At 40.0% G+C, this 12,792-nt stretch overlaps 2 protein-coding genes across 6 annotated transcripts in view; one reads left to right on the top strand and one right to left on the bottom strand.

The window, feature by feature from the left end:
* LOC138974345 (uncharacterized) overlaps positions 1-12,792 on the top strand; it is a 436,114-nt gene that overhangs the window by 319,024 nt on the left and 104,298 nt on the right. The gene's annotated exons all lie outside the window — the stretch shown is intronic.
* LOC138974206 (pyruvate dehydrogenase phosphatase regulatory subunit, mitochondrial-like) overlaps positions 1-12,792 on the bottom strand; it is a 43,316-nt gene that overhangs the window by 25,056 nt on the left and 5,468 nt on the right. For 4 of the 5 annotated variants that reach the window (XM_070346957.1, XM_070346953.1, XM_070346929.1 and 1 more), the window contains exons 2-5: positions 5,714-6,108; positions 4,640-4,770; positions 2,302-2,383; positions 577-658 (exon numbers count right to left, since the gene is read on the bottom strand). In XM_070346957.1, the coding sequence (XP_070203058.1) occupies positions 577-658; positions 2,302-2,383; positions 4,640-4,770; positions 5,714-6,033 (615 nt within the window). In that variant the 5' untranslated portion in view covers positions 6,034-6,108. Of the gene's footprint in view, positions 1-576; positions 659-2,301; positions 2,384-4,639; positions 4,771-5,713; positions 6,109-7,144; positions 7,257-12,792 lie in introns of those variants that run through there. The other variant, XM_070346938.1, reaches the window with a different exon arrangement.

A 12,792-nucleotide genomic window follows, 5' to 3' on the forward strand; every position in this document is an offset into this window, starting at 1 on the left:
GGTTGCGCCTTTTACAACGAAGCGCCTTTTAGTCCCAAAAATACAGTAATCAAGCAAGATGCATTCTCATCTGCCAGCGATGGCATTTCTCAGCACAAAAGGGGGGAAATGATTTTGCAGAATTACGCAGCTGTAACTTTACAAGATCTGCATATGGATGATATAGCTGGCCATATTTGGCGCTCAGTGGTAGGTATTAAGTCAATACAGAGTTTCAAGAAAAATGGTCACAGGAATAATCTGCGACCATGTCATGAAGTAACACAGCAAAATATAAGCACAGCCCACACATTCCATACAGATATACATGCCACAGCCTCAAAACTGTATGCCCTTAGGTCTCATCGTGTTGCATGATCTTCATGCTCCATAATATAGAAACTTCTAATTGTACAATGCTTTAACACTTTGTTGGTGATCTCACGATGGAAACAACAAACATCTACTCAAAGTGACAGTGCAGATTTTAGTATGTTGTTAAAGGATGAAGCATGCATCCAGCAAGCAATGCTCTACTATATTTACAGCCATTGCAAAAACACAAACACATAAAACTCAAACTAAGTTCTGTCTCACCTGTAGGTCATCAACACGAAGGACAGGACAGATGTCCTGTATCTCAGCTGGAGTGACCACTTGAGACTCCACCCCCATTGTTCTGGACACCACAAACACAAGCATGCCAAGTACTGGAGTTAACAACAAAGTCATTTGTAACTAATCTCTGATAACGAAGACTGATTGCTCAAAAACGGCTGAAAATAATGTCAGGAAACTTGCAATGATATAAGACTCAGTTACCGGTTTTTTTTCACGATGTTTTTGTCATCTTAAATAACCTCCAGGATCGGCTTAAAGGTCCTTGTCTACATTTTTATACCGAAATCGCCATTTGACCATTAAAATGCAGAGTCTATTATCTACAAATATCAACAATACACCCCCTTTCGATCAGGAAAGACGAAGCCAGTGTAGCCGTTTGAAAATTCATTGTAGTATTCCAGCGTAGTACTCATAGTAGTATATCCCTATTTGGAAAATGCCAAGCGCAAAACTCCTCTCAAATCCCGTGCATTTCGTGCGTTTAAAAAAAAGAGTGAACAGCGCTCCAGTGTCAAACTGTTGCTGCACGTGTTTGGGCGTGGCTATAAGCATAGTCACATGAATTTGATTGGTCAGTATTTTTAGGCAAAGCACATGTTCTCGGCAAACAGAAAACAAAATATTGGAAGCGTGAGTCACGCTACTCAAAAATAAAATCTTTTTTTACATATATTTTTTTTTCATCATTTGACATAATTTTGTATCGAAATCTAACCATAAGATTATTGAAAAAAAGCAAAAATGTCGACGACCACCTTTAATTTTAAGCAGAAAATGTGCCAGAAAATATGTTCTGAATTCAGTTAGTCCTTAATTCATGATAGGGGCTTGAATCCATGTCGAACTGTTTACTAGATCCTGAATAACGATTATTCAAACACTCAGACTGTTGCCCTAGAAATTGCAAGAACAACCATTATATATTACATTTCCCCTCACTTTCACTCCGACCTACATCCTCACAACCCATGGCCCGCCCCTTGCATACACACTTATCTGGCCTTACTTAATCGTCAGAACTATGGTAGGATCTGCACCATATAAATACCCTTATTATTATCATTCAGACTCTTGACCTTTAAACTGCCGGAAAACCCAATATATGTGGCCGTTTCCTCGATAACAAACATTGTGGTCAAAATAACTGTTATATGCACCCAAACCCATTTCTTTTCATCTGTTTTAGAATGTGTTATCGCTTATACTTCCTTGAACTTTAAGAAGTTCAGCTTGAAGTGGGAGTCAGTGAGCACAGTAAGGGTTAGGTTTATATTTTAGTCAATTTTGACCTCACATTTCTCCAATCAGAGGGTTAAGTCAACACTGACCAAAGTCGCAGACATATATATATATATATATACACATACGTACATGTACATATGTACATGTATATTGTATGCCCCCCTTAAAAATAAACGTACTGATAAAGAAGGGTAGGACTCACACCCCTCCCAAACCACCCCTCTGCAAATCATCCCCCACCCCCCCCCCCCCCCCCCCCCCCGCAGTGCCCCTCCCCATGCACACAAACTCACTTGGCCACAGAGTGTTGACGTTTCAAATTAATCATGCGTTTCAAATTAATCATGCGATCCAAAGTCTCATCCCCCTCTCCCCTTCCATACCACCACCACACCTGCAACCCCCCCCCCCCCTCCTTACTGTAGTGCCCCTAGCTCCCCCTGCATACAAACTCACTTGGCCACAGCATGTTGACGTTTCAAATGAATCATGCGATCCAAGGTGCGAGCTACGTTCAGGCTTCCACACTGTTTCCAACCTGCACACACATCCCTGTTTACAGATTCATGTCATTTGGGCAGTAGATGCACTGAACTACTAGACCTATCAGTTTAACTTGTCAGCATGTATAAGTTTTGTTTTTGTTTTTTGTTAGAAGCAATAGAGCAATAGAACAAAACAAACAAACAACAAGAAGAGCAAACGCTCGATCGAGTCACTTTCGCAGTTCTGAATATTATATGAGGCATCAGATGGACAGGAAGAAATTGCTATTCACAACACAATGAGTCACGTTCACATAAAATGTATGTAAATTTCTATTTGTGTCCCCAGAATAAGTTTCTATTTGGGACATGAAGTGGTTATGTTTTATACATAAAATTTGAGCCCGGTCACTTTTATAGTTTCCGAGAAAAGCCCAACGTTAAGTTGTGTGTTGCCGAACAGAAAAGGCTAGTTATCTCCCTTGTTTTTCTGATAACGTTCGTAAAAGGCTACAGATGTAAATACTTTGATGTAAAGAATAATCCTACAAAGTTTCAATCACATCCGATGAACTTTGTCAAAGATATAAAATGTCTAATTTTTCCTTTGACGCTGACCTGTGACCTTGAAAAAGGTCAAAGGTCAACGAAACCATCGTTAAAGTGTAGAGGTCATTGGAGGTCACGACTAAACAAAATATGAGCCCGATCGCTTTGATAGTTTCCGAGAAAAGTCCAACGTTAAGGTGGTGTCTACGGACTAACACTGACCGATTACATAGAGTCACTTTTTCTCAAGTGACTCAAAAACTCCACCAGGTAAAACTTGACAACAACATTGTAAGGTCTTTCTGACACGTTGCAATTTAAGAACATTATACTTCATGTATAAGCTTGTTTTTCTGAATAAACATGTTGTTCCATTCAGAACCTCTCATCCCCTGCAGATGACATATATATATGGCTGCTCCTCGTTCCACCCTACCCCCCTCATACATACATTCATATAATCGCATGCACAACATCATATAGTACAGAACTACAGGAGACACACGCACATCTAAAATAGCCATGAGACCAGAGCAATATGTAGATATATTGAATTCATTCAGAGGTGGTTCCCTCTATTCTTTTCTATCATCAATAACAACAAGAGGCGAAACCTTCAAGGCTCACGTAAGAAATCGACAAACAGTAACACAAACTCAATCACTCCGTCACACACACACACACACACACACACACACACACACACACACACACACACACACACACACACAATAAGCATAGGTGACACTGTGCTAGAAAGCGAGACACTAGATCTAGATCTAGCCTACTTAAGCCTGTCCTTAATTGAGCCCGTAGTCGACTACACGAAGCTTCGCAAAGTCTTAATACCAAAAACCCGCAGCTACGGCGTGGTACTTTGACCCCAACATCGCTTCTCAAGTTTTGACATGCGAAGCTTCGCCGTAGCTCGCAACGAAGTTTGTTTTTTTTTGTAAGAAGAGTGCTTTTTGATTCAAGATGGACGACGAAATCAGACTCAATACCATAGTGAAGAATGCACTTATCGACTTTGGTCGATATCGACTAACCTCCTACCTGTATTATTTCATACTGCAACGCATTGACATGTCGAATGAAACTCGAAATCCCAGCGCTCACGCCAACTGGTCCCGGCCGTGCTCAGTCAACGAAATAGAACACATACAATTAACTTACGTCATCATCAAGTACGTAAAGTACAATTTGTGACGTAAAGTACTCAGAAAGAAGCACACCACGCGCTGGTCGAGACTACGTGCATGCGCTTTCTGACTAATAAGATTTGAGACGCCAAGACATGAAAAGATAACTCTCTTTTTCGCCATAGTGCCTTCCAACTAGTCTCGGCCCGCTCAAAATAATGAGCCAAAATGACCGAGACTTTCAGTAATTCCTTCGCGTGACGTCTAACCCTCTTACGCCATAATGTGACGTCTTCAAATGACGAAATGTTAAAGTTTCTACCACAGACATACACACGCACACACGCACAGACAGACAATGTTACAATCGCATAGGCTACACTTACGTGAGCCAAAAATCATTCCACAGAGTAATACATGCAAAGTTGTTGATTAAATGATCAATGTTGCCTGGTTCTTATATTCAGGACACGAACTATTATAGAATAAATTTATACACAGTAAAACAAAAAAAATGTACACAAAAAGTTGCTTGGCTTTCTTGAAAAATGACCTCTTTAATAGTAATACCCCTTTACAATGCAATAATGATAGAAAAAATGGTGATGTTTGACTGACCCACTCCCTCCCCCTCAGCCTCCCACTGTTTGTAGAGATCTGCGCTGTAACGGGTCATCGCCATGTCTGTGCGTGTCGCTTTCATGGTGCTCACCAGCCCCACAGAGTGCCACGTTGTGCCGCATGTCACCCTGCATTCAAACATCTTTTTCAGTATGGCTGCATCATTGTTTCTGACGGTTTCTTTTTCTTTAACGTTTAAGACATTCAATTCAGGCTCAAAATTCCAAAATCGATCGGACAGTTAAGTATTTTAAAGACAGAAGAAATGGAATGAGAAAAAATGAGAGCGAGAGATTGAGAGATAGAGATAGAGAGAGAGAGAGATGGAGAGAAAGAGCGAGGAGAGAGGGACTGACTTAATCACACACAGAATAAATCTAACATTCCATCATCTGGGTGAACTTTGCACCAATCTTGTTACGTGTTAGGACATCAATTAACTTTCAATAAGATGCAGACACAAGCAAAGACATACGGTTGTATACATGTACCGTACACATGAATGTGTGCACACAGACACAGACAGACAGATGTCTTTGTTTGTTTGTTTATTTGTTGCTTAACGTCCAGCCGACTACGCAGAGCCATATCAGGACGAGGAGGGGGGGGGGATGAAGGGGGCCACTTGTCAAGCGATTCCTGTTTACAAATGCACTAACCCATTACTTGTGTCCCAGCAGGCTTTAGTAAAACTAAATTAATACCTACTGGAAGATGACCAGTTTCCAGTATGTTAAAATAGGCTTAACCTATCTACTGCTGGACTTACATCAGAACACTAACAGATTAAACTATACATGAATCGCGAGACAAGCGGCAAGAGAAGAGATTTTTGGAAAAAATACAGGTGAATGAGCAAGAAGGCAGAAAAAAGAAAAGAATTCATGAAGAAAAAGAGAGCATGACAGGAAAGAGGAACCAAAAATCTACCTAACAGCAAACTAGAAAGCTCCTGCGGTTCCAAAAACAGGAGGGGCCTTTAATTTCATAACCGCAGTGCCCCACTGCGGGAAGACAGATGTCTGACAGAGACACAAACACAATCGTACAAACACACAGCCCATGACTTACTTTCCTTGTTCCAAGACAACGACATCAGTCCATCCCCGTTCTGCCAAGTGGTACGCGACAGACAATCCCACCACCCCTCCTCCACACACCACCACCCTCGCCTGCTGTGGTAGAGGTTTTGGAGGTGTTGCCAATGATACAGGCTCTGGCGATGGGGAGTCCCCCTCTGCCGTGGAAAACAACCTGGTCTTCACATATCCTGGGGCCGCTGCTCGAAACGTTGATGGCAGAATGCGGCGAGAGAAGATGGAGGGGGACGTAATTTTCAAGCATTTGACCCCTGCTGTTCCCATGGCGCGGTTTAAGGGGAACCAACTCATGATGGAGCAGATGTTTCTGCACACCCCTCCAAACTGTTGCCAAAGCTCAGGCTTTTAAACTTTGTAGTTACATATCTGAAACAAACCATTAGAAACAAGAAAGTGCTAAAGTTAGGATTACATGTATTCGTTGAGACAGATCATCAGAATTAGTCTCAGGAAAAAAGTTAGTTGGAGGAAACAATTGTCTCATTCATGAAGAATACATGTGTATTACTATTCATGGTTACTATCAGTATTATGAATTGTGAGGAAAAAGTAAGATAACCTGCTCCCACTCTCTCCTCCTTTCATACCCTCCATCCTCCTTTCACCCTCCATCCTCCTTTCACCCTCCATCCTCCTTTCACCCTCCATCCTCCTTTCACTCCCCCTCCACGCAAAAAACAACAACAAACAAACAAAAACCAAATTGATCATGTTTTTGGGCCAACACTTGTTCTGCTCCATTTTCTTTTCAGTGGCACCCATAATGTGGACCTCTGTGACAAGAGGATCTAGCTCCAAGTACAGGACATTATTTGCTGTCCATTGGTCTACCAACTGGACAAAAATATACACCTGTCACAAAAGGTCACCTGCGAAGCGGGGACATTTTTGGTTAATGCCAAAGGCATCCTCTCATCACTGCGGGTACTTTCACTTACTACATCTACATCTCTGAACACAGTTCTGAACACAACGTCTTTTTTTCTCTCACTCAAACTTTCATTTCAAATGTCATCTTTGAACAAATGAAGCCATGTCCCCATGTTTGAATTTCTCGTTTGCATTTGCACTTTCATCGTTCTTTTTGAAAAGGAATCTGGAAGAAGAACAACAAGGTTTCTTTCAAGTCCACTACTGAATCTGTAAGTTTTCTACATGTAATACATACATGTACTGTGTACTATACCTAAAAAGGGAGTCGTTTGACAAGGCTCAACATTTTTCTGGTAGAAAAAGAATATCTATAATGGAAACATACAAGAGCATTTCATAAACTTTGAAATACAAATACATACTGAATTTCGTCCAGAAGAAAGTGGTGAACAAAGTAAAAATAACATTGAAATACTCAAAGCACATACAAGGAAAAAAAATGGTGAAAAGTCTTTTTCAACCATGTTACCATAGGAATTTTGTTGTAAACAGGCAGTTACAAAACTGCAACACCAAAGTCCTTAAAACTAGCAAACAGAAGAAAGTGTGCAAGCCCAAACGCCCCAGTGGTGAATGAGCAAACAGATTTTATGTGACAGGAACATGCCAATCTACACCCTATCATGAAACAGCAAAAGATAAACACACTGAGATGTCAACACTCAGCCAAGGTCAGCTAGCTGCACTATAAACCTTACCCACTGTTCTTCCTTTGTGTGAAAACATGCTTCACAGCTATACCTGCTGTCAATGTCTTACAGTGGCACCTGCTTTGGTGACTACCTCTTGATAACGACCACTTGCCCACAAGCGCCCGAAGGGATACAGACAAGCTTTTTACATTTAGTCAAGTTTTGACTAATAATGTTTTAACGTAGAGGGGGGAATCGAGACGAGGGTGTGGTGTATGTGTGTGTGTGTGTGTGTAGAGCGATTCAGAGAAAACTACTGGACTGATCTTCATAAAACATGACATGAGAGATCCTGAGTATGGTATCTCCAGACGTTTTTTTCATTTTTTTGATAAATGTCTTTGATGACGTCATATCCGGCTTTTCGTGAAAGTTGAGGCGGCACTGTCACGCTCTCATTTTTCAACCAAATTGGTTGAAATTTTGGTCAAGTAATCTTCGACAAAGCCCGGACTTTGGTATTGCATTTCAGCTTGAAGGCTTAAAAATTAAATAATGAGTTTGCTCATTACAGTTGTCATTAAAATCAATTTTTCGCAAACAGATTTAAAATTGATTGCATCGTATTCTTCATCACATTCTGAATCTAAAAATATATACATATGTCATGTTTACTCTTAAAATGTGATCACAATTAACGAAAATAGATTAATTAATCTTACGATTAAAATTTAAGAAATCGATCCAAAAATGATTTCATCTTATTCCTTATCATTTCCTGATTCCAAAAACATATAGATATGATAGGTTGTACTCAAAACAAGCTCAGAAAGTTAACAAGGATACAGAAAAGCGCGCTTTCCTGCTTAGCACAATATGCTACTGCGCTAATCTGGCGTGTCAATATCACTACGTTTTGCACGTGGAAGGTGAGCGATTTCCTTCACGCGGGGATTCTTTCTTTCTTTATTTGGTGTTTAACGTCGTTTTTAACCACGAAGTTTATATCGCGACGATCGCGGGGATTGACGAAGCTGTACTGTCTTGCTGAAAAAAATACAGTGCGTTCAGTTTCATCCCTTGAGTTCGACAGCTTGACTAAATGTAGTAATTTCGCCTTACGCGACTTGTTTCTATTTATCTATTTTACCACCTATCTATAATGACCACTTTTTGATTGGTTCCTAGGGTGGTCATTATGCTCTGTGACCAGTGATTGTCACGGACAGGTTCGACTGTGCTACTGTACTACAGTCACCATTGGTCTGCTTCTGTACTTTAGAATTCGGCTGAGACACTGGGGTAGCTTCTGATAAAAGTGAACTGGATGATACCAGTTTGATGGCTAAACCGTTTGTGAACATCCTTGTCAAGGGCCTTCCTAGTCAACCTAATGAAGCCTGTACAGACTGTACTGGCCTCCAAATGAATGAATTAAATTTAAACAAGTCTTACAATTTCCAAACCAGCAAGGCCGGGGTGGTTTTTTTAATGTTTTTTTTAAAGGACATGCATACAATTTTGCCCATTATCACATTAGTCATTATGCAAAAGTAGCCAAACTAGCATGATCCAAAGCCACTGACACAATGACACTTTATACATTGCAAGAAGTTAAAATTACATTTACAGTGATACTGTACTAACTTATATCATTTGAGGCTTGTCTGATCAGAGACTATGATCTAACTTGGGACACCTTTTAATTGTTAACTGTGATGAGAGAAGTACACCTGTGATAATTTACCATAAAAAGACACTTTCGTCTGTCCCACGGCTGTCTTATTACAGCCACCACTAAAATAAATGTGGAGAAAACTTTTGTAAAATCCATTCTGATTCATGAATGTCGTTAGTACTAGTAGTTTTACTTTAAGGATTAGTTATTATTAGTATTCAATGTCCGCATACGCATGAAATGAAGGTAATACGCTAATGGACTGATTAACAACATTTGCAGGACTTGTGAACTCAGCAAAATCTGAGAGGAAAGACACCTTTTATAGAGCAAATTAGGCTGCCTTTGTTAAGGGAACAGTATGACTATGTAAAGCAATTGTGTAAAGTCTCTATCTGTGGGTATCTCTCAGTTTCTATCGAAGCTGAGTAACACAGACATCTTTTAAAGGTGATTTGGGTCAAGGCACTCAAGGTTTCAAAGTCGGTTACAAACCTCTCGCTTGGCTGATCCCTTCAAGGCTGTTTCTTGAATCTTGTCATTTGGTTCCAACAACTGGTTTCATCCAGTTATCTTGATAACTCTCTCTGCCCTTCTCTCTCTCTCTCTCTCTGCCGATCTCTCTTCTTTCTCTCTGTTTATATCTGTCTCTCTCTGTCTTGCACACTCTAACACCCGCGCACACTAGTCTCACAACTGCCTGGTTTCAAAAGCTCACCAGCACCTGTGTACAACTACAACTTGTACAAGTATAACTTATTGTCGGTGTGTGTTTTAGATAAATGTGTGTATGCACACATCATAGGATGATATGACTGTTGTCTACAATTAATACATAATATACATATATATATATATTCATTTGTGTCCTAGTAGATCTACGTCCAAGGCAGCCCTGCTAGTGCTAGTAATATTGGTCATATTGCAGAGTTTACAATATTGAGTAATATGATTTATTGAGTAACATATCTAACTAGAATAATGTTTAGTAACATTGGTCATATTTCACAGAGTTAACCTTTTTTCAGATACATGGTGAGATGAGAGTTTACTTAAAGGACCCCAACAGGCTCTTTTTAAGGTCAGATAAAGCAGTTGGGGTTGATTTAATGATATATAGGTAAGCATCGATCTAAAGATGCAAAAACCGAACAGTAAATCACAGGTTTTGTGTTGCATCAGTCTAATTTTACACAAAATGCATGCTCAAAAAGCGGCCAAATTCGTCTGCTACGTGAGACTTCAAAATCCCCGCGGCGGCAAGCCGTTGGCTGTGACGTCACTTACAGGAATCGGAAGCGAAAGTAGCGACGCTCGGTCTGCATCTTTGCTGCAGCCGTGGATGCGCGCGTACTCCCGACATCATGCCGAGAGAGTGTGCTGCTGCCGTATGTTCGGAGTTGCAAAAAAAGGACTCAGGCTTGAGTTTTTCATTTGTTTCCATCCGACTCAAGGCTCAAGCAGGATTGGGCTGTGAAAATGAATTGGCTGGACCCAAAAACAAAGAGATGACGACAACAACAACAACAACAACAACAACAACAACACTATTGTTGAGAAACCAGCAAAACTACATCAACAATAACAATAACAACACCATTGTTGAGAAACCAGCAAAACTACATCAACAATAACAACAACAACAACAACCTCAACAACAACAACCACAACAGCACTGTTGAGAAACCAGCGAAACTGTATCAACAACAAGTCGCGTAAGGCGAAAATACAACATTTAGTCAAGTAGCTGTCGAACTCACAGAATGAAACTGAACGCAATGCAACGCAGCAAGACCTTATACTCGTAGCATCGTCAGTCCACCGCTCATGGCAAAGGCAGTGAAATTGACAAGAAGAGCGGGGTAGTAGTTGCGCTGAGAAGGATAGCACGCTTTTCTGTACCTCTCTTCGTTTTAACTTTCTGAGCGTGTTTATCCAAACATATCATATCTATATGTTTTTGGAATCAGGAACAGACAAGGAATAAGATGAAAGTGTTTTTAACTCATTCGCTGCGCAGCTAAATTTCCCCTGTGTTCCCTGCCAACGCGCGATTTAGAGCCATTTTGAAAAAAATATTAAAAATCAACAACACAAGATTACCTTACATACCTTATGTTTTTGCAAAGTTTGAAACTTACTCTTTTAGAAAATATATGAAACATTTGAAAGTACATACCTTTTGTTGTCTTCATATCCACGCAAAATATCCAATTTGAAGCAAAACAAAAAAACTTTCTACGTCATGGGTTCATCATACACAATGTCATGATCGACACTTGCATTGCCCGAATCATCACCCAAATGATCGTCCATTGGCACAAAATCGTCACCAGAATCTAAAATATCATCTCCACTATCATCATCACTGAGGTCAAGATCAGAACCGTACTGAATAACACGTTCTAGCACTCTTTTCAAGTTACTACGTCTCAGCAGAACGATCCGCCATCTTGGAAAAGTCAAAACACGTGGGTCGCACACCGTCAACAAAATTTTTATTAATCCCAACAATTTAAGGGAAGGAACTGTTTACAGTGAATGGTACCACTGTAGACAGATAGAAGTTCATTGCAGGGGTTGTTTCCCTTGGTCAGCAGGACCGTTTACACCGTTAAAAATTCGTGATATCCGTCGGAACTCAAGTGCCGGCACGCAGCCAACGCTAAACACAGGTGTCGGAATTCCAGTTCCGACGCGCAGCGAATGAGTTAAATTGATTTCGAAAATTTAATTTTGATCATAATTTTTATATTTTTAATTTTCAGAGCTTGTTTTTAATCCAAATATAACATATTTATATGTTTTTGGAATGAGAAAATGATGGAGAATAAGATGAACGTAAATTTGGATCGTTTTATAAAACATTTTTTTTCTTTACAATTTTCAGATTTTTAATGACCAGTCATTAATTAATTTTTAAGCCACCAAGCTGAAATGCAATACCGAAGTCGGGGCTTCGTCGGAGATTACTTGACCAAAATTTCAACCAATTTGGTTGAAAATGAGAGCGTGACAGTGCCGCCTCAACTTTCACGAAAAGCCGGATATGACGTCATCAAAGACATTTAGGCCTAAAAAAAAAATAGGTGTGGTTACGGTAACCCGACCTACCCTATTTTTAGGGGCCGATCCTATAACTTTTTATTACATTTGTCAAAAAAAGAAAAAAACGAGTGCAAAAAACGCAATGAAAGCGAAAGCGCCCGTGGTGCACACTTATTTCCCTGTCAAGTAGGTTTAATTTGTACACATTAGAAAAAAAAGTTTAAAAAAAAAAAGTGATTGCCTACCTACCTACCCTATTTTTTTGGGCTATGTTACCGTAACCACACCTATTTTTTTTTTTGGCCTTATAAAAAAAATGAAAAAAAACGTCTGAGGATATCATACCCAGGAACTCTCATGTCAAATTTCATAAAGATCGGTCCAGTAGTTTAGTCTGAATCGCTCTACACTCACACACAGACACACACGACCCTCGTCTCGATTCCCCCCTCTATGTTAAAACATTTAGTCAAAACTTGACTAAATGTAATAACAAAAACAACAACAACCACAACACAGTACAACATTGGGCAACAACTACAACGACGACAACAACACTGACAACAACTCCAAAACCAAGAACAACTACAATGTCAACAACACCACCAACAACAGCTTTACACTGATAAACAGTAGGTGGAACACGATTGATTTGACACGTTACAACCTTGATTTCATCTACGACGACGACAACAACAACATCAACTCAAATTCGAGAACATATATACGTCTTCAACAATATAACCAACAACAAATCCG

The sequence above is a fragment of the Littorina saxatilis genome, linkage group LG1 (genome assembly GCF_037325665.1).
Source record: "Littorina saxatilis isolate snail1 linkage group LG1, US_GU_Lsax_2.0, whole genome shotgun sequence".
NCBI classification, from domain to species: Eukaryota; Metazoa; Mollusca; class Gastropoda; order Littorinimorpha; family Littorinidae; genus Littorina; species Littorina saxatilis.